At 45.4% G+C, this 21,855-nt stretch overlaps 1 protein-coding gene across 4 annotated transcripts in view; it reads right to left on the reverse strand.

Moving 5' to 3' along the window:
• Positions 1-10,155: 10,155 nt before the first annotated feature.
• Positions 10,156-21,855, reverse strand: part of si:ch211-161c3.6 (high mobility group AT-hook 2b) — a 222,959-nt gene continuing 211,259 nt past the window's right edge. For 3 of the 4 annotated variants that reach the window (XM_043707656.1, XM_043707657.1, XM_043707658.1), the window contains exon 6: positions 10,156-11,348. In XM_043707656.1, the coding sequence (XP_043563591.1) occupies positions 11,295-11,348 (54 nt within the window). In that variant the 3' untranslated portion in view covers positions 10,156-11,294. The remainder of the gene's footprint in view (positions 11,349-21,855) is intronic. The other variant, XM_043707659.1, reaches the window with a different exon arrangement.

A 21,855-nucleotide genomic window follows, 5' to 3' on the forward strand; every position in this document is an offset into this window, starting at 1 on the left:
GGCCTGAGGAACAGGGAATGTTGCTGTTTCCATCTCCTCACACTCTGGGACGAGAAAGAAACAGTGGGGACGAGAGAGAGAGGGACACGTACCTCAGCTACAGAGAGGGAAATCCCTTGCAGGTTTACAGGAAATTGCTCATCAGTCTCCTCGGTGTAGGAGGCTTCATTCTCTCTGTTTCCGAGTCAGTCAGCTAGGGACACAGGGCACCTGAAGCCCTAATCAATGCAGTCTCTAACTCTTTAACCAAACTGGTCGTGACTGGTTCATCACGTGAAGAATGGCTCAGCCACTCTGCACACTGGGTAGGTTAGAGAATGATCACCAAGTCCCAGTTCCTCCTCACATGGGCAAAGCCCCCACGATTCCACTGAGTTCCCATCAACCTTTGAACCTGTTCCCCCACCCCCCACCTCCCCTGTGGGATTTGGTCATTGTGTGCTAGCCTGCCAGTGTGATCCGAACATGAGAATAATTACTCTTGTGCTGTATGTCAGCTAGGCCATGAACCCTTGAGTGAATTAGAAAGCAGAGGGAGGTGACTTGAAATCACTTATTTTTGTCGTTAATATTGTGGCAGGTCATGACATATGCCCTCTGCTTGTTTGTCAAAGTCTTGCTTTTCAAAGCAAAATGTAATACAACTGGCATTTGGATTCATTTCCAATTATTTGGGCTCTGGGGGATACATATGCCAGTACCTTTCATTTTAATCTAGCACCAACTCAAGCCAGCTTGACAAAGATATTCGAGAAAATGAAACAGAAGTCTGGTTGGGTGTACAGCTGTCCAAATTAAAGATTGTACTGCATCCAAGAGGGGATAACACGTGCACTGGCCAATTTGTTGCTTATAACGTTCCCAAACAACAGTGAAATAAAAACTATAAGTGCTGGAGAAACTCAGCAGGTCCGGCAGCATCTGAAGGGACAAAACCTCCAAAGGCCTGCTTCAGGAAAGACATTGTTAAACTTGAAAGGGTGCAGAAAACATTTACAAGGATGTTTCCAGGATTTGAGCTACAGGGAGAGGCTGAATAGGCTGGGGCTGTTTTCCCTGGAGCATCGGAGGCTGAGGGGTGACCTTATAGAGGTTTATAAAATCATGAGGGTCATGGATAAGGGTGAATAGTCAGGGTAGGGGACTCCAAAACTACAAGGCATAGGTTTAAGATGAGAGGGGAAGGATTTAAAAGGGACCTAAGGGACACCTTTTCCATGCAGAGGGTGGTGTGTGTATGGAATGAGCTGCCAGAGGAAGTGGTTGAGGCTGGTACAATTACAGCATTTAAAAGGCAGCTAGATGGGTATATGGATTGGAAGGGTTTGGAGGGATATGAGCCAAAAGCTGGCAAATGGGACTAGATTAATTTAGGATGTCTGGTTGGCATGGACAGAAGGGTCTGTTTCAACTGCTGTACAACTCTATGACTTACAGTATTATCAGTCTAGAGACATTAACCTTGTTTCTCCACAGCTGCTGCCAGACCTGCTGAATTTCTCCAGCACTCTGTGTTCTTATTCTCTTGTAGAATGCTATCAAAGTGGCTGAAACCACTTGAGTTCACCCGGTGTAACTGAAACAGGGATACAGAGGAGGTGGTCAATCTGCAAGAGGAAGATCGAGCCATGCCAATGGATGGGCGTTCATTTTGCAGACGGAACATATTCAGGCTAGGAACCCCAGGGTCAGGAGAATTTTGGAATCCAGTCTCAGCTCAAAGTGCTCGGAGGAAAGGTTAAGCACAAGCACAAGGCTTTACCCACAACAGACTTTAACCACAATATTAGTCTGCACCACAGCGGTCCAGTGTTCCCAATTCTTAGAATTCCAATAGCTTCACTGAACTAAGGGCCAAATTCTAGATGGTTTCAAACTGAATCTATCAGGAGCTGCTTTGAGACAGCATCAAGCTCACCCTGGGTCAATAAGAATGGCAGAGGATGGTCCATCTGGACAAGACTACAACCCAGATTCCTGCATATTCCATTCACTCTCATCATCCATGGCCTAGCAAAAAGATATGGCAAAGGCAGTAGATTGATTGCTTTACAATGTCACACTCCTCCCTGGACACCATGGAACCCAGCTTGGCGGTGTTGCTCTGTTTTTTTTCCATTTCAGTAACACAAATACAGAAATCGGATGAGTTGGAGCCAGTAGTACAGACGTATTTCCCAGGAAGGAGCTGTGTGCTTCCCTTGGACATTACCATTTTGGTTCTCTGATCAAGAGAAAAACACAACAACAAAACAGGAATGCAGTGTTATGTCAAAGACAAGCAAATATATCCCTCCCGTCAAGCTTTGGTTTGACTCAAGTTTTTTTTTTGTTGTATTAACAGCCTCAGGTGATTAACACAAAAGAGAACACAATTCAACTGAGAGACAGGAGGAGTCATAGACCACAGCTGGAATATTTAAACTGCATGCTGTGCCTCCCAGTTCTGGAGGAGTTATATTTGTTGATAGGGAGCATTGAGCTCTCCTTCCCAGTCAGGAACACTCTTGCTGTGTTTGTCCAGTGCAGGAGACAGACTGATAACAGTGAAGGAGCGCTGAGCTCGGTAAATCATCTTCTGGACAAGGACAGCATTCAAACCATTCCTCAAGCCCGAGAGGACAGTTTTAATTCTGGTTGGGGCGGGATGGGTGGGTGGGTGGTGATTGGGGAGGCATGTGATAATATTTCTCAACTTCCAAATTTTTGTTTTGTCGTGAAAGCTGTTTGCAAAGCAACAATACACAGGAGCGTAGGCACCAGGTGAGAGGTGCATTGGGTGGGCTGAGAAGACATAATGGGCCATACTGCCTCCTTTTGCACTGCAACAGTTTAAAGTCAAGATGTGGTTTCACAGTTATCTCCTCGTTCAAGCATAAATGGAAATAATAACAAAACACTTGCAATATTTTTCTGATGTGTTTGCCCTGCTCTGAATCGGACAGAACAATCGATTCAAAACTTCAAAGCGCAGTCACAATTGTCCAGTATTAGTGGAAAAAACAATTCAAAGAGAAACAAGAAGTAGGATTACTAAAGCCATAAACAACAGCTTAAAAAAACACACACACAGACATCTCCCCCTGCCCCACCATCCCATCTGTACTCTTGACCTATAACTAACGACTCCGACCCTTATGATGAACTTGCCATTTAAAATATAGGGAAAAAAGAGCTTGCCAATTCAGCCAGTCCCACACAAAGGTAATCGCAACTTTGTCCAGTCCTTCATTTCAGCCAGTTTGATAGGAGGAAGGATTAGACTTGAGGGGCAGAGTCAGTGTGTTTGGAGGCCAGAAGGGCAATTAATTAGGCAGGGCGGGGTACCCAAAACTTATACTTCTACCAGATTGGTCAAGTTAGATATCGTTAATCAAATGGGTCAGAGATAATATGATAGCCCTTGGGACCAGAACCTGGGCTTCCTGGCCCATAGGTGGGGACATTACCATTGCACCGCAAGAGCCCTGCCCAATGGTGAGCCTGTTCATCCCACCACCAATTGAGGCCCTAAAGTGGCCAATTCAGATGTGCTTAGAAGCCTCAGGCTGACACTGCAGGGATTGACCGAGCAACGGACAGGCTGGTTCCCAAGCTGTGGCATAAATAGCTATTATCCTGGGGAAAGCAGGTCAGGGAAGGGAAGGGAAGGGGGAGGATTCCCTCAATCAAATACACCCTGTAGCTGATCGATTGATTGACAATGGTTAGAAGGGCGTCTGCTGGGAACAAGCGTACCCCTCCCCCCCACTGTCACATCTGACTGTCCTGCTCCCTTCTCCCGGTGACACCCAAGTCACTACAACTGACCCTAGATCTTGTGTGAGCTTGGCACTCTGTGAAATTGGTTACTGTAGCAACTACAGTCCACTCCATGATGGTGCTGAGGATCAAGAGCTGTCGCTCTTGATTGGCTGACATATGGCTCTAGGTACACCCCCTCCCTCCTGAATCCTGAGGAAGGCCTGACCACTGCCAGGTTGGTGTTTGGCTTGGGCAGACTTCCTTGAAAGCTCAAGATGCAGGTCTCTCATTGGTTCTTCATTGGACTGAAAAGATGCATGGGGCACCTCAGAAAGGTTCAGCTGCTGAAATCTCACTCTGTCCTACTGATAAGGGGAGAACAGAGGATTCACAATCTTGTCTTAAAGGGGTTGCTGGACTGTATGTGGAGTGTGGGTCACCTAACTTTGTCTCCCTCCATCTTCATCAGCACAGGCTCCTTGGCACTTCCTAAAGACCTTGAATGGGGACCACTGTGACCAGGGGTTAGATTTTATGAGCACAAGGAATGAGCCATGTCAAAAGTCATTTAATGATTGTGAACTGTGCACATTTACAGGAGGAGGCATACTCAGCTCATCTTCATCTTGGATGAGCCTGCGACTTTGAGCCTCACATAGACATGATGGGCCGAATGGACTCCTAAGGCTATACTGGAGCTACTTTCTTTGTTTTTAATCAAGGCAAACTTACAACCAATGAGCGATTGACTAAGCTACCAGTAATGTGAAACACAAAATCCAAGTCAAAGGATGAGCTTGCTCAATTTAAGATGTAACACTCTTGGCTTTGCCAATGAAATTAATTCTCCTTTATGTTCAAACGAGCCCAAGGGAGTGGTATGATCAATTTGGCCATGAATAAGGTTGTTGCTTCATTGGTGACCATCTGACAGGGCATTACTTTGGTCTCTGATGGCCAAGGAGTAGTGGATTAGTGGTTAAACAACTGTCTGTGAACTACCCTATGGGAGGAGGAGGTCAGTCAGCTTCTTCAGGTGAAGCAGATGGGCAGAGACAGTAGGTTATGATTCACAGTGATGAGGAGGCAGTGTGTTCCCCAACACTGAAGGTCCTGCTCTCAGCTTAGGTTCAGTCCAGAGGCAGATCGCTCAGTGTAAAGTCAGGAGGAGTGGGGGGGGGGGGGGGGTACAAGGGAGGACACAGGTCCATCTGGCTCTTGGTTACATCCAGGCTGCCACTGTTAGAAATGCTGGGAACTGCCAGGCAGTGAGTCCAGCTGTTTGGCAAGGACTGCAGTTCAGGTTCTGAGATCACTGCTGACTGAAAGGACATAAGACCGGGAAAGTACCCTGTGTCTTTTCAAGCCGACAGTCTGTCAGGGAAGTTGTAGGCCAACCACTTGGAACCTCTTACAAAGAAGCTGCATTGAAACCCAGAACAAATGTCATGGAAGATCTGAGATCGTTCAGAGGAAAATGCCTCAACTCCTTTCTCAAGCTCTGCCTCTCTCGTTTGGTTGGTTTTCAAACAAGTTACTGGGTGCTGAATATTCTGTACAATGAGGCTCAGTATGGGTCGGGGAGGCAAGGGGAAGGGATTAAGGTGACACATCTCTGTGGCACCAATCACCAATGATGAGATCAAACCCAAACAAGGTGAAGATGCAACTGTGGACACAACCATGCTGTGTGGGTAATACTTTTCCAGAGCATGCATCGTGGGATGGGACTTTCCACAGTCTAACTTAGGAATCTCTTAAAAGACACATGGGTTTGGAGGTGGTACAAATTTGTGAAGTCATGCCCTCTGTCTTGGTATTCTTGAGGTAGGCACAGTACGAGTGATTGAGGATCTATGCAGTGTACCCATTAACCGATTATTGTTCTTTTGCACAGTGAATAGTGGTTTAATCTAGTTCACCCAGCTTGGGTTTATGCTTATTTCCTGGCAACCCAAGGACTACAGACTAAAGAGCTTTCACACTTTACTGGCATTTAAAAGTGGGCCAAGAAAAACCCCAGAGTGCCCAACTTGTGCCATTTTAACTGGCAAATAAACGGGGAATCCCATGGCTGTCATGTGAGGGAACAGGTTTGGTGCACATTAGGGTTGGTGAGGGGGAGGGGGAGCGTGAGTTATTCCAGAGTCTGGTGACACCCATTTAAGCTAAATTATCATCTGAACCCTGAGATTTGATCACTGTCTTGAGAAACCATGCCTAACATTGTCTTAAACTTGTATATATTGAGGAGAGCTGAGGTAACGGAAATTTTATTGCAGTACAAACCTGCTGCAGTGATAGCTGTTTTGTTAGGCAATGGTTTCAAGGGATACAAATCCAAGGCGGAAAAAATGGGGTTGGGATATGGATCGGCCATGGCCCAACTGAATGGCAGAACAGGCCTGAGGGAGCTTGAAAGGCCTATACCTAACCCCATGTGCCCCAATCTGAGGTTATAACAAGGCAATTCCCTGCATTTGTATCAAACACTGTCAAAGGAGTCAATGCACATCACATCACTGACTGCCACTGAATTTAGAGACTGGCAGTACAGATTTGAAAATAGCTGGGAAAAGGGACATGTTGTCAGAACCTTTGCCAAATGCCAAAGGGAAGATCAATTTAAACTGCACAAGAAGATTGATGCTGATTGGTTGGCAGTTGGTTGAATCATTGGGGTATGGAGAATGCATCAGGGAACAATTAATTGCCAAACATTTGCTTAAATTCAAACTAGGCAAGTCAGCTCTGACTGATCGAAGCACTGCCTCAGAGAATGAACCGTGGAATAACTGCTCCTGCCATGCAACACCCCCCCCATTTCCCCACTTCCCCACCCCCCCACTTTCCCACTTCCCCAGCTTTTGTTTAGTTGAACAAAGGCACAATTGAATGGAGATCTAACCTACTTGTCAATGAATACCGGCACCCTCTTCTCAAGCTCTGTAGATTATTGCTCCGATCATAAACAGAAATTGCTGGCGAAATTCAGCAGGAACAGAACCCGAAATGCTAACGCTGCCAGATCTGCTGAGTTTCTCCAGCAACTTGTTTCAGATCTCCAGCAGCTGCAGTCCTTTGTTTTACTATTGACTATTGTTCCCTTTGTAATTTGGTGTTCTTGTGATTCGGTCCTGATGAATGCAGGGTTAAAAGCTTCAAAAGCATGCCACTTCTCTCCTAAATATACCAGAGACTGCCGCAGTTTATTAAGTTGCGACTTGTGGTTGCTTCCCGTTGAAGGAGAGAAGGTTTAACAGCGAAGGATCAAGCATTAATAAGGGACTACAGTCTGACAAGTCCTGAAATGTTGTTTCACGAGTGAAATAAAATGAAGTTAAAGCGACTCTATGGACTGAGAGGGACCCTGAAGTCCATGACAATTGATATACACATATAAATGTTGATATACAGTACAGTTTGTGTGTCTCGATTTCTTGTTCCTTTTATCTCAGATGCTGCACTTTTGAAATACATACTGAGGTAGTTGTGGATTGTGGCCAAAATCAGTTCAACTATATTAAAAAAACAAAAAAAGTGCTCAAGTGAAGTATGTAAAACCTGACCATGAAAATAATAAAACACAGTTTTTCAAGAGTTTGATGTTCCTGAATTGTTTGAGTTACCTGAAAAAAAGATTGCTGTCTGATAAAACAATGAAGATGAAAATATCTTCTCACCGTCTCTAAATACTGCTTGCAGTCCATTTCAATGCCTACTAAGAGTTGGTGGTCCCCCCCTAGCTGCTGCTGGTGGTAGGCAGGCGGAAATCAAATGAGGTAAGAGATGTCTCCCAACCTTGGCACTGCCCCTTTCTGAGAGGTGCACACAGCCAGCAGCAGCCGGTTGGGGAATCAGCCTCATTTCTTCCCAGTTCTCTGTGCCCGATGCACCTTAACGTATAAAAGCATCGGATCCCTCTACCGTGGTCTTACTTTCAGCTTGCTGCAGTCTGTCAACTGAGTGACAGCTAGAAAGGCAACAGGGTTGGCAGAGGTGAGCTAAGGCAGCCTCCCCGTTTCTTTTTAATCCCCATCAGAGATCCCGTTTTCGAAAACCCCAATTCGAAAATTCAAATGAGCTTTCTCTGTTCGTTTTCTTGTTGTTTACAGTTTCAGTGGCACATCCTGATGACATCATCAAAAGGGGCAAGTATAACGCTGTTCTGATCTACACACAAGACTCATGGTCTCTCCAATTCTTGCACGGTGGGCCTCTAACCCTTGGCTATCATTCTTCAACGAACAATAGAAATACTAAAGGTAGATGGGCCTTGATTCTGCCTGTTTAATCCTGTTTCTAAGCTTCAGAGATGTCCTTCGATGATGTCATCACGCGCAGGCCAAAATTGTTTCCAATTCTTTGAAATTGCTCGTCTACACATGGTTCCCATGATGGGGATCATTGCCTCTCTGAGCAGTAAATTTAGGTCATCCCATACCCTCCTCCCCAATATTATAATAAAAGCAAGTCAGTAGTCTGCTTGCCGTTTATAAACTGAGGTTCTTCTGAACCTCTTCAACCACTTGAAAATTGCGCAATGCGTCTTCAATTGTTTAATACACTCTTCCCGCTATTAAATGTTAGTCCTTTATGTTCAAAGTCCTCAGTGGTAAACTGCAGTAAGCTGTGGTATCGAAATCTCTGCAAGGCCACACAGCGTTGGCCATTTATATATAAAAAAAGAATCATCTACTGACTACTCCTCATTTCAATTCCCATCTTTGGTTTCCCATAAGTTTCTAGTACTTATCTAGGATTGCTGAACCTGTGATAGTATACAGTAGCTAATTTTTTTCTGGCTATAATATAGAAAGAGAATGAGGCCTAGTAACTAGTTACTTTTTAGCAAGGTACCCTACACTCAAGCACAGACACATTCACACGTAAAATGACAAACCTTATTTCAAAACACATAAAGCTTAAGCAGTCTGCTGTATGACAGGATTTAACAGTGGGCACAAGGGTCTCCAGTGAGTAATACACTCGGCACACCTGGATTTTGGATCCCCTAGTCTTGCCTGATTTGAGTGGTTGAGAGCCAAACCCAGCAGTGCCATCTCAGCCCAAGTGACGGGTGATGGTTTCATGAGATTTACACGCATTATGACAGCACTCGTCGTCATGGGAACGCAAACACGGACCCCCTCCCAAACGTAGAACAGCGTTTCTCTGTATTGCAAAGTTGCAAGGGGTGTGGGGCTGAGTGTTTTGCTTCTTTGAAGGAGGGGGTGCCTCACGTGTAAGCCTCAGGTCCATCCCCGTAACTGGCTGAGGACGCTGATAGGGGTGTTCCTGTCCGACGGAGATACAATGTGAATAGGGTCAAGAGACCAGACTCTCTGGAGTTTTGGGTCAAATGTTGCAGTAACTGCATGGCTCTGAAACACATCACCATACACAACTGATTAAATCAGAATAAAAATATATACCCCTCCCTTTCCAATGAGGGGAAGGAGTAAATTAGTTTCTTTTCAAATGCTTATTCAAGAGTGTCGAAATGTATAAACAATGCGTTACAGTCCAACAACTCCCAGCTAGTTTGACAGGTGTCATTTCCATGCAAGATATCACTTGTTACTTAAATACATATCACATATAACTTTCAAAGAAATTCCATCTAATATTACACTTTAAACATGATGTCTTTGTCTGCCCTGACAGATAGTCCCATACCTGTTTTTTTTCTGGCCTTAGCACAAATATGCGCAAGAAGTTGATTTTTAAAAAGTTTCCTCTCTGCTTGTCCGAAGAAAGAATGAGGTCAGGTGGGATTGATATGCAGCTTGGTTTTGTGGGAAACCTGGCGGGCGATATTGAGGAAGGCAAAACTGAGGTCTTTGTTGCACAGTCACTAATGCTGTGAAGTGTTCAAAGGCAGTTCATGGTGGGAGAGGAAGCCACAGGCGAGATTGAAACTATCTCTCAGCATTGAGACCCAGCAGAGATGGGAGGGGCTAAATAATTTTTAGGCAATTAGTAGCACCTTGAGGAACTTAAGGGGAGAGACCTATAAGAAGGGTCTGTGATGAGGGTCCAGCAATAGATATGTCTTTACTCACTTCATGGAGCACCTGAGAGTTAAATACGCTGCGCCAAGGAGGAGATGTTTGGCACTGGGTTTGGGTCACTATAGTCTCACGAAATGATTGTCCCCAATCATAGAATCCCTAAAGTGTGGAAGCAGGCCGTTCAGCCCATCAAGTTCACACTGATCCTCCGAAGAACAGCCCATCCTTGTAGCCCTGTATTTTCCATGGCCAATCCACCTAGCCTGCGCATCCCTGGACACGATGGGCAATTTAGCATGACCAATCTACCTAACCTGACATCTTTGGACTGTGGGAGAAAACCCACGCAGACACAGGGAGAACGTGCAAACTCTACACAGACAGTCACCCGAGCATGGAATTGAACCGAGATCCCTGGTGCTGTGGAGCAGCAGTGCTAACCACTGTGCCACTGCAGAGCTTGGTGCAGTGTGTTGGGTGAGCCATTAGGCATGGGTTAGGGTTAGCCTTTTTGTGAAGATTCAAATTGATGCCATTTACAGGATTTCATTTCTGCTTGAACCAATACACCTCTCAAATCTATCCCAGATTATTCCATGGGGTTTGGAGCTAACACTAGTCTTCTGTTCCCACCTTCCAACTCTCCTAATAGTAGACAAGCTTAGCCATTTTTAAAAACAGGTGAGAATAAGAATGTGATTCAGCTAAGCACAACTGATTTGAATCTTGAAAACCTAACTAGAATATTTGTTTGGTTTTACAGAATTTGAAATCACTGAAGAGAGAATCGTGTTACTGAAACCTTTCATCGTACATTCATCAGGACCAATACAAGAATGCCAAATCTCAAACAATCACAACAATTTATATTACAGGAGAAAGGGTGCTGATTGGTTGGCAAGTCATCTCCAGTTGGCTGAGGTGTTGCCATGGAGGAAGCATGGGGAAGTCTAGGCTCCCAGCTCATTCAAATAAAAAGGTTTCTGGGCTTGAACATATTTCTTCTGTTTACAGAGCCTTAGAAAGTGGCATTCTTGTGGATATCCTGATGAGTGCAAGTTGAAGCTCTTCGGCAACATGCCTCACTTTGCAGTGAGATACCGACAAGTCCTTTGGTTAAGGCACATGCAATTCCAAAAAGCAAAATGGAGGCATAGATATCCCAATGACACCTGTCAACACAGCTAACGAATGTTGTCCGGTAACCATTTTAAATATGTATTTTCTTAAAGGAAAGGAAGACCCTGTGCCCACATTAAAGAAGATGTAAACTGGTGCTTATTCATTTTCTTAAGTATATGAAACCCACTTAGTTTCCTTCCCAAGGCACCAATGTTGGCACTTGGCAAAGGCTTTATGTTGGTTTTTGAGGTTGCTGTCCAACATGGCAGTGGCACAGTTGAGGCAGAAGGAAACTTATAATTAAAAAAAACAAAAAAAATGTTTAAAAACTTTTCTTTTTCTGTTGTTGCAATCTTCATGGCTTGCTAGACAGCGGCTGCCCAGCCAATGAGGTAGAATTTTACTGTGAGGTGCTCATTTGCCTCCTGAAGTTGAGGGCTCCTCTGGTCCTTCTGCAGTCGCCTCCTGCTGGTTGGAGACACAAAAAGCAACAGGTTACCATCTCCCATCTCCATAGCTACCTCAGCTCATCTCACCCAAACCTTTGTAACCTGGAGGTATGACTGTAGCCTGCTGCAGGGCTCCCATCTTGCACCTTCTGTCAACTTGAGTAATTCAAAACTCTGCCACTTGTACTCTGGTTCACTCTATGCCATTCACCTATCACCCCAGTGTTCACTAACTTACATTGGCTCCAGCTTGGCTTACAGATCTCATCCACGTGTTCTAATTCCTCCATGCCCTCACCACTCCTGATCTCTGTAACCCCCTTAAGCCTTGCATCCTCTAAGATTAGCTGCAGCATGGTGGCTCAGCAGTTAGCACTGCTGCCACACAGCAACAGGAACCCTGGGGTTTTATTCCAGACTAGAGTGTGGAGTTTGTACCTTCTCCCCGTGTCTGTGTGGGTTTCCTCTGGGTGCACCGGTTTCCTCCCATAATCCAAAAATGTGCAGGTTAGGTTAGGATTGGCCATGCCAAATCGGCCCAGAGATGTGCAGTTTAGATGGTTGCGCCATAGGAAATGTAGGGTTACGGGGATGGGGTTGGGTCTGGATGGGATGCTCTTTTTTTTAACCATTTGTGAGGCTTGGGCATCGCTGGCTGGGCCAGCAGTGACAGCCCATCCCTATTTGCCCTTGAGAAGGTGGTGGTGAGCTGCCTTCTTGAATCACTGCAGTCCACTTGCTGTGGGTTGACCCACAATGGCATTAGGGAGGGAATTCCAGGATTTTGATCCAATGACTGTGAAGGAATGGCGGTATATTTCCAAGGCAGGGTGGTGAGTGGCTTGGAGGGCGGCTTGGAGGGCAGCTTGGAGGGCGGCTTGGAGGGCAACTTGGAGGGCGGCTTGGAGGGCGGCTTGGAGGGCAACTTGGAGGGCAGCTTGGAGGGCGGCTTGGAGGGGATGCTGTTCCCAATTTCCTGCTGCCTTTGTTCTTCTGGGTGGAAGTGGCTGTTGGTTTTGAAGGTGCTGTCTAAGGATCTTAGGTGAATTTCTGCAGTGCATCTTGTAAATAATACATGCTGCTGCTACTGAGCACCAGTGGTGGAGGGATTGAACATTTGTAGATGTGGTGCCAATCAAGCGGGTTGTTTTTTCCTGGATGGTGTCAAGCTGCTTGAGTGTTGTTGGGGCTGCAGCCATCCAGGCAAGTGGGGAGTATTCCATCACACTCCTGACTTGTGACTTGTAGATGGTGGATAGACTTTGGGGTGTCAAGAGGTGAGTTACTCGCTGCAGTATTCCCTAGTCTCTGACCTGCTCTTGTAGCCACTGTGAGGCCAGTTGAGTTTCTGGTCAATGGTAACCCCAAGGATGTTGGCTGTGAGGGATTCAGTGATGGTAATACCATTGAATGTCAAGGGCGGTGGTTGGAGTGTCTCTTATTGGTGATGGTCATTGCCTGGCATTTGTGTGGCACGAATGTTACTTGCCACTTGTTGGCCCAAGCCTGAATATTGTCCAGTTCTTGTCGCATTTGAGCACGGACTGCTTCAGTATCTGAGGAGTCACGAATGGTGCTGAACACTGTTCAATCATTGGCTAGCACCCACACTTCTGTCCTTATGACAGAGGGAAGGTCATTGATGAAGCAGCTGAAGATTATTGGGCCTAGGACACTACCCTGAGGGACTCCTCCAGAGATGCGCTGGAGCTGAGATGACTGACCCTCTATAACCACAACCATCTTCCTTTGTGCCAGGTATGACTCTAACCAGCAGAGTGTTTGCCCCTTGAAACCCATTGATTCCTGTTTAGCCAGGGCTCCTTAAAGCCATACATGGTCAAATGCAGCCTTGATGTCAAGGGCTGTCACTCTCACCTCACCTCTGGAATTCAGCTCTTTTTTCCATGTTTGAACCAAGGCTGTAATGAGGTCAGGAGCTGAGTGAAGGAGCCGGAGGGTCAGTGAAGACTCAATGGACCGAATGTCCTGCTTCTGCACAGTTGAGATTCTGTGAGATCTCTGCCTTGCTCCATGTCTGGATACTTGAGCTTTCCTGGTGCATATTGCTCCTCTAATTTTGATCTTGTCTTGAGTTGTCTGGGCCCTAAACTCCCTCCATAAACCTCTCCACCATTCTGAATTCCTCTCCATAAAATCTACCTCTTCAAGCAAGCTACCTGTCCACAAATTGCCCAATTTTGACTTAGTGACAGATTTCGCCAGATTGCACTCCTGTGGAGTGTTTTGGGTCAAGTTACTGTGTGTTGAAGGCATTACAGGAACACAAGGTGTTGTCATTTGATTTGTCCCATGTCTGAAACAGATTAGTCAGAATTTCTGAATCCAGGTCAGGTTCTAGACAGACATACAAAGATAAACAGCAGAAATAAATATCATCTGTAATGATCTAACACCTTTCCACAATGTACAGAAACATCTCAATGGTCCTATTGTTGCTGATAAATGCACCAGATGTTTAGCATACAGTAAAATTGTATAATGAATGATGAATGTTGAGTTATGTCTCGCAATTGATATATCTTGTTCATCTTCATGACATCATCACTGTACTGTAGTATGTAACTTGATGGTACGAAGGTCTCATCTACCATCCTACCTCAGATCACTTGAAGTACAACACTCTACGGCAAGTATGCCGCTTTGTTGTGACCTTATAGCTTAATATTAGCCCTGGACTCTTATGTGCCTGAGGAATGTAATGTTTGTGTGTGTTAGTTGTGATAAGTATCTGTTGAATTCTTCAATACCACTGTATCCATGCCCAGTTTCTTATTCTACGATAAATAATATGAGCATTGCTGCGTTAAGTAAAACACGTGTTGGAGGTAAACTCACACTAGTGAAAAGATTAGCATTTTTTTGGAGTATTTTCTGAAAGAAATCTTGTTATCGGGAAGCAATGGCCTCATGGTATTATCACTGGACTGTTAACCTAAAGACTCAGGTTCAAATCCTGCCATGGCAGATGGTGGAATTCGAATTCAATAAAAATCTGGGATTAAGAGTCTAATAATGACTATGATTCCATTGCCAATTGTCGGAAAACCCATCTGGTTCACTAATGCCCATTAAGGATGGAAATTTGCTATCCTTACCTGGACTGGCCTACATGTGACTCCAGACCCACAGCAATGTGGTTGACTCTTAACTGCCTTCTCGGCAACAGATGCTGGCTAATGATGCCCTCATCCCATGCATGATTAAAAGAACAAAGAACAAATGAGAAGTACAGCACAGGAACAGACCCTTCAGCCCTCCAAGCCCGTGCCAATCATCATGTCCTAACTAAACTAAAAAACAAACCTTCTGTCTTTATTTGGTCTGTATCCTTCTATTCCCTCCCTATTCATGTAGCCATCCAGATGCCTCTTAAATGTCACCAATGTGCCCGCTTACACTACCTCTTCTGCAGTGCATTCCACACTCGTACTACTCTCTGTGTGAAAAACGTCCCTTGAACATCTCCCTGAAACTTGCCTCCTCTCAGTTTGAAGCTGTGCCCCTGTGTGATTGCTGTGTTTTGAATATCACTGAAGCCAGTGGCTCATTTGCTTAATGGACACCTCTGGTAAAAAGGCATTACACTGGGTGCAGTATCGCATCATCCACGTCCTGCACTGGGTGCAGTATCGCATCGTCCACGTCCTGCACTGGGTGCAGTATCGCATCGTCCACGTCCTGCACTGGGTGCAGTATCGCACCGTCCACGTCCTGCACTGGGTGCAGTATCGCACCGTCCACGTCCTGCACTGGGTGCAGTATTAGACCATTTAAGTCCTGCATTGGCACTTCAATTACATGGCCCTTGGATACAAACTGAGTGGTATTACAAACTGAGGTCAACTGGGAATCATTAGTTGATGTCAACGTCTCAGAAGAGTAGAGACACTGAATGGACTATTAAAAGAAATGATGAACAGAACAGGTTTGGTGGTGGGCTCCTGCTCTGGGCAAGCCAGCCCACCAGGGAATTTCTTGAGAGGGACTCACCCCACAACCAGGTCTGTTGCAACAGTCCATCGAATCTCCCGATTACCAAAATGACTGCAATGGAAACCTTTTAGAGAAGGGGCGAGCACTCGGTTCTTTTTTTGGCGTTTCAAGCAGCGAATTAGTTTGATTCTATCTTTGCAAAACTTCCCCTCTGCTGCATTTTTGTAACAGATTGTGATGGTGGCCATTGGTGCAGGACCGGCTCAGCTGGCCAGGGGGCGGAAGGGGGTGGGGGGATTGCACTGAAGGGGATGGGATTCCCCCTGCGTGTTTCCTCAGTTTATAATAGACTTCAGGTTCGTGCTCCCCCAAACCCCTTGGGGTTGCTTGATGTGTAGCAATATAACAGAATTTACCACAAAGTACATGGGGAAGAACCAGCCCATTGTGTCTGTCGCCTTTAGATAAGCTGTATTATCATTGTCATAATCATTAGTCTACCTCGTCACCTCTGCTCTCCCCGCCAACTCCCCCAAACCCCCTGATAACAGCCGGTAATCTGTCTAAGAGTCTAGATTAGAGTGGTGCTGGAAAAGCACAGCAGTTCAGGCAGCATCCGAGGAGCATGAAAATCAATGTTTCAGGCAAAAGCCCTTCATCAGGAATAGGTGGCCTCTATTCTTGATGAAGGACTTTTGCCCGAAACGTTGATTTTCCTGCTCCTCGGATGCTGCCTGACCTGCTGTGCTTTTCCAGCACCACTCTAATCTAGACTTTGGTTTCCAGCATCTGCAGTCCTTGCTTTTACCTAGGTAATGTGTCTAAGACAAGTTTTATGAAATGCATTGCACAGGACAAATGTCAACCCGAAAAATGAAACCCTTGGGCAATTCATGGATGAATCTCAGCAAATTCCTCTCCAAACTCTGAAGGGAGTCAGCCATGATTTAAAGAAGGATCACTGGACCTGAAACGTTAACTCTGACTCTCTCTCCACAGATCTGGCCAGACTTACTGAGTTCCTCCAGCAACTTCTTTTTTTGTTGGAGTCAGCAACATTACAGGAGAGTGAAGAGACTGATGCCAGGTTAGACCCATGTCCCTTCTCAAACTTGAGATGTTCACCCACTTGTATGTTGGAGGTACATTCACCTCATGCTCTGGAAATTGCTTCTAGAGGTCGATGCTCTTTGTCAAAAGAAATTCTGCCTGGCATCTGACCGAACTCTACATTTGTGCATTTTGTACTAATGTGCTCAGGTCACCATGTACACATCACAAATAACATAATCCCCACCAAAGACAACCCTATTAAAGGAACATAGCGTCTTGAAGCAATTATTTCTTCAGTATAAGCTATTTCCCACACCCTGAACTTATCCTTCTGGACCATAAGCCTGCTCTATCACAAGGGAGAGATACAGAGAGACAGACAGACAGAAAGAGAGATGAATGGTGGTGGTTTAACCTGAGGGTCACCACTCTGCAGGCGAAGGGAGAGGTTGAGAAGGAGAGTCCTTGGTAACCTCAGCCTGTGTGGGAATTGAAGCTACACCACTGGAATCACTCTGTATCACAAACCAGCCGTCCAGTTATCTGAACCCCTGCCCCCATCCCAGTAATTAGGGGTTGTTCCATTTCAGATAATTCTAGTGGTCCTCCTCTAGACTTTTACAAGCTTGCACACCTCTAGCCATGGCAGGGAACTGAAACAGAATCATAGAATTATCACGGACAAGTGGAGGCTATTTATCCCATCGGGTCAGCACTAGCACTGGGTGATACAATCAGTGCAAGATCAGTGGCATAGGATGAGGTGGAATTCCATTTGTATAACCTGAACTCAGAGACTAATGCAAACAGATCATGGGTTGACTGTAAACCCACATTCTGCTATCCAAAAGCTCAAAATGTTTGGGCTCAAAGACTCCCACATTGAAAAGATGAGCACCGCATTTCATTTCCTCTTGGTCCTTTCCTGGAATGTGGCATCATTGGTAAGAGCAACACTTATTGTCCAGCCATGACTGTCCTTGGATTGCCCTTGGTCATGCCCAGTGTAGGGGTGTCCAGAACTAGAGGGCGTAGGTTGAAGGTGAGAGGGGAAAGATTTAAAAGGGACCTGAGGAGCGACAGAGGGTGGTATGTGTATGGACTGAGCTGCCAGAGGAAACGGTGGAGGCTGTTACAATTACAACATTGAAAAGTCCTCTGGCTGGGTATATGAATAGGAAGAGTTTAGTGGGATATGGGTCGAAGTGTGGTGCTGGAAAAGCACAGCAGGTCAGGCAGCATCCGAGGAGCAGGAGAATCGACGCTTCGGGTAAAAGCCCTTCATCAGGAATGATGAATGGCTTTTGCCCGGAACATCGACTCTCCTGCTCCTCGGATGCTGCCTGACCTGCTGTGCTTTTCCAGCACCACACTCTCGACTCTAATCTCCCAGATCTGCAGTTCTCACTTTCGCCTTTAGAGAGATATGGGCCAAGTGCTGGCAAACAGGACTAGATTAATTTAGGATATCTGGACAGCACGGACAGGTTGGACCGAAGGTTCTGTTTCTGTGCTGTACATCTACATGACCTTATGCTAGTCTAGAAAACTGTGGGTGGAACGGTGGCACAGTGGTTAGCACTGCTGCCTCACAGCGCCAGAGACCCGGGTTCAATTCCCGACTCAGGCGACTGACTGTGTGGAGTTTGCACATTCTCCCCGTGTCTGCGTGGGTTCCTCCCACAGTCCAAAAGATGTGCAGGTTAGGTGAATTGGCCATGCTAAATTGCCCGTAGTGTTAAGTAAGAAGGGGTAAATGTAGGGGTATGGGTGGGTTGCGCTTTGGCGGTTCAGTGTGGACTTGTTGGGCCGAAGGGCCTGTTTCCATATTGCAAGTAATCTAATCTAATCAAAACTAATGAGACAATAGCCTGATCTTGAGCAATAAGAGTGGGTTAAAGGAGCTACGAGGAGGGAGAAATCTTAATTTGATAGAATTTTACATTGAGTTTCACAGTGATTTCGTTAATTAGTCTGTCTTATTAAGGTTCATGTACCTACATAATTAGAAGGGGTGAGTTAGCTCAGGTAGATTCGGAAACTACATTAAAAGATGTGGCTGATTCACAATCTTACAAATTAATTCAAAATCTGTAGCAAATATACACTTTCTTAAGAAATTAAAAACCCCTTGGGAAAAGTGAGGTGGACTTACATATGAGCCAAACTGGCTAACATTGGCAGGTTCCTGTGCCAAAATGACATGAATGAATCAACTGGATTTTTACAAAATCTTTCAGATTAATTTTTACTCAAATGATAAACAGCACAATGAAGCTCTGTACCAGAAAATTAGTCCATTAAGATCAATAGATTTACTTGATTCTTTATGCACCACATTTCAAAGTAATTAATTGTACAATACGCGATAATAAAGCATATTCTGTTCTATACAATGAAGTGTTAAGATAGACAGATAGATCGCAGGTAGGAAGAAGCTGTTCCCACTCATTAAAGAAACAAGTGAGAAGGCACAGATTTAAAAGAAGAAAGGGTGATGTGAGGGAATGCTTTTTCATCTGCATGTAGGGGATGGAATGCACTATTCAGTTTAGGCATTTGAGCAGGACATTGGAGGATTATTTGGATAGAAATAGTGTGCGGGGTATGGGAAAATATCTGGAGATTGTCACTGGATAATGATGCTCGTTTGAACAGCTGGTCCAGATGTACTGAATGGCCTCCCTCTGCTATCCTGTGATGCTGTAGGGATAAGCATTATAATACTATTTCAATGTTCTGTCACGATCATTCTCATTTCAGTCGGTTGAGCCCCTGACGTTCTGATTTAAGAGTTGCTTCCACACTCCCTACAAAAGCAAACTCCCAGCTGAAAAGACTTCATTCTCAAACAATGCCACCATTTTATTTTGAATTGCTGAGGTAATCTCTGCATGGCTGAGGGGGTGCTGCATTGTCGTGGGTGCCACGTTTTTGTGTGAGACGGTATAGGCCTGGCTTTCTCAGACATCAAAATACCCCTTGGCTCTAACTGGAGGAAGGCAGTGTTGGGGTGATACCTCTCCCTGGGGAACCTCTAGTGTGGAGGTGCCAGTGTTGGACTGAGGTGGACAAAGTCAGAAGTCACATGACACCAGGTTATGGCCCAACAGGTTTACTTGAAATCACAACGCTCCGAAAGCTTGTGATTTGAAATAAACCTGTTGGACTATAACCAGGTGTTGTGTGACTTCTGACTTGGGGAATGTCTGACGTAATGTCAAATCTTTCTGATCGCCACATTTCAAAGTAATTCATTGCTCGTGAAGCATTTTCCCAAGGATTCTGAGTGATGCAAACATAAGCACAAATCTTCAAGTCTTTCTCTCAGGTTTGAAAGTCAATTCCTCTCCTATCTCCTTGGGGCAGGCTGAGATTACTTTGTCAAACACGGATATCTTTCCACTGCCAATCCCCTCTTCGGAATAGATACGCTTTATCAAAAAATGGGCTGGCAGTTTCACATTTGTGATAAATTTTTCTCATACAGAGAGTAACAGATGCTTCAATGGGGGAGCTACAATATTCAAGACCCACCTACGTGCCCTTCATAAACACGTGTTGGCTTCTAGTGCTGTTCCAATTTTAGTCTGAGTTTTAACAAAGTCTTGTCATTCTTGTCTGACAGGCCTCCTGGTGTGCTGTTAACAATGGGTATAGACTAGGGTGTCAGGGATCAACTACATAACCAAGGCATTGCACTGAGGTTAAAGTGTAAATCAAAACAGCATTCAGTGGTGACACTGAGTACAAATTGGACAGGAGGGGGAAGAGAGTCAGGGAGGTTAACAGGTCAGAGTTCACCATGTTCTGGCCATTGAGTCACTGTTATCACTGCAAAGACTAAACCGTGTCAGTGGGGCTCTTGTGGTGCAATGGAAGTGACCCTGTCCCTGAGTCAGGGAGCCCAGGTACAAGTCCCACCTGCTCCACAATATATAGGAGCAGAATGAGGCCATTTCACCCATCAAGACTGCACCATTGTTCACTGTGCTTCTCAACCCTGTTCTCCTGCATTCTCCCTGTAACTTTCCATTTCCCCCTTACTAATCAAGAACAATCTCTGTTTGAAATCATGCAATGATGCCAGGGGGGCATGTAACATTGTCTCTAAACAGGTTGAAGAGGAAAATTTAAATCAAGCAGTGATGAAGAGAGCGGGCAACAGAAGTGTCACACATTCTTGGCACAATCCCACAGAAATAGGGCTGCTAGTCACATCACACAAAGGGTAATAGACTGCGGTCAAAGTTACAACAGTCCAGAAGATGTGATACTGAAAAACCAAATCATTCCTCTCGTGGTTAATTAAGTAAATGAGAGAATCCAGCAATGGAACTGTTCCAGAAAAGGAATCATAGAACCTCTACAGTGTGGCAGCAGGCCATTAAGTCCACACAGACCCTCCGAACATTAGCCCAGCCAGACCCCCTACCCTATTTTGCATTCCCCTGGACTGCACATCTCTAGACACTATGGGCAATTTAGTGTGGCCAATCCACCTAAGCTGCACATCTTTGGGACGAAACCCGCACAGATACTGGGAGAATGTGCAGACTCCACACGGACAGTCACCCAAGCTTGGGATCAAACCCAGGTCACTGGTGCTGCGAGACAGCAGTGCTAACCACTGAGCCACTGTGCCACCTTGCCTCTGTTTTGATCACCAGCTTGTACTGGACTAATGTTAGAAGTGGGTTCCAATTGGCTTCAATGCCACAATACTACAGAGAGGATTTAAAAAGCCTGAAATAGATCTTACAGCAGGGTGCTCTCTAAAACGTGTGGGTGTTGGAATCAAGTGAGGAGAGGGAGGTTTGGATGGTGATAAACATTGCAGTCAAATAGCACGCTAAAACTCAAAGTCAGCGATTTGAGCACAGGGTGAACGTGTAGAGAAATAACACGTGAGTTCAATCTACACCAGTGTTGTATTAGGAGTAAAAGTACAAAGTAACTGTGACCAACATATTCATGGAAGTTTTAACCAGCAGACTGGGAAATTTCACTCAATTAACTTTGTCCAGTATGGAGACCACATTGAAAACACGACTTCGTTCTCAGCTAGAATGTCATGCACAGTCCTGGGTACCACACTTTAGGAAGGAGGTACACGAATTAGAGCGAGTGCAGGAAAGGTTTATGAGACTGGCTCCAGGCGTAGGAAGCTTCAGCCATGAAGCTAGACTGGAGACGTTGGGACTATTTTCCTTCCATAGAGTCATAGAGATGTACAGCATGGAAACAGACCCTTCGGTCCAACCCGTCCATGCCGACCAGATATCCCAACCTAATCTAGTCCCACCTGCCAGCACCCGGCCCATATCCCTTCAAACCCTTCCTATTCATATACCCATCCAAATGCCTCTTAAATGTTGCAATTGTACGAGCCTCCACCACATCCTCTGGCAGCTCATTCCATACATGTACCACCCTCTGCATGAAAAAGTTGCCCCTTAGGTCTCTTTTATATCTTTCCCCTCTCACCCTAAACCTATGCCCTCTCGTTCTGGACT

This window comes from Chiloscyllium plagiosum, chromosome 18, assembly GCF_004010195.1.
Source record: "Chiloscyllium plagiosum isolate BGI_BamShark_2017 chromosome 18, ASM401019v2, whole genome shotgun sequence".
NCBI classification, from domain to species: domain Eukaryota; kingdom Metazoa; phylum Chordata; class Chondrichthyes; order Orectolobiformes; family Hemiscylliidae; genus Chiloscyllium; species Chiloscyllium plagiosum.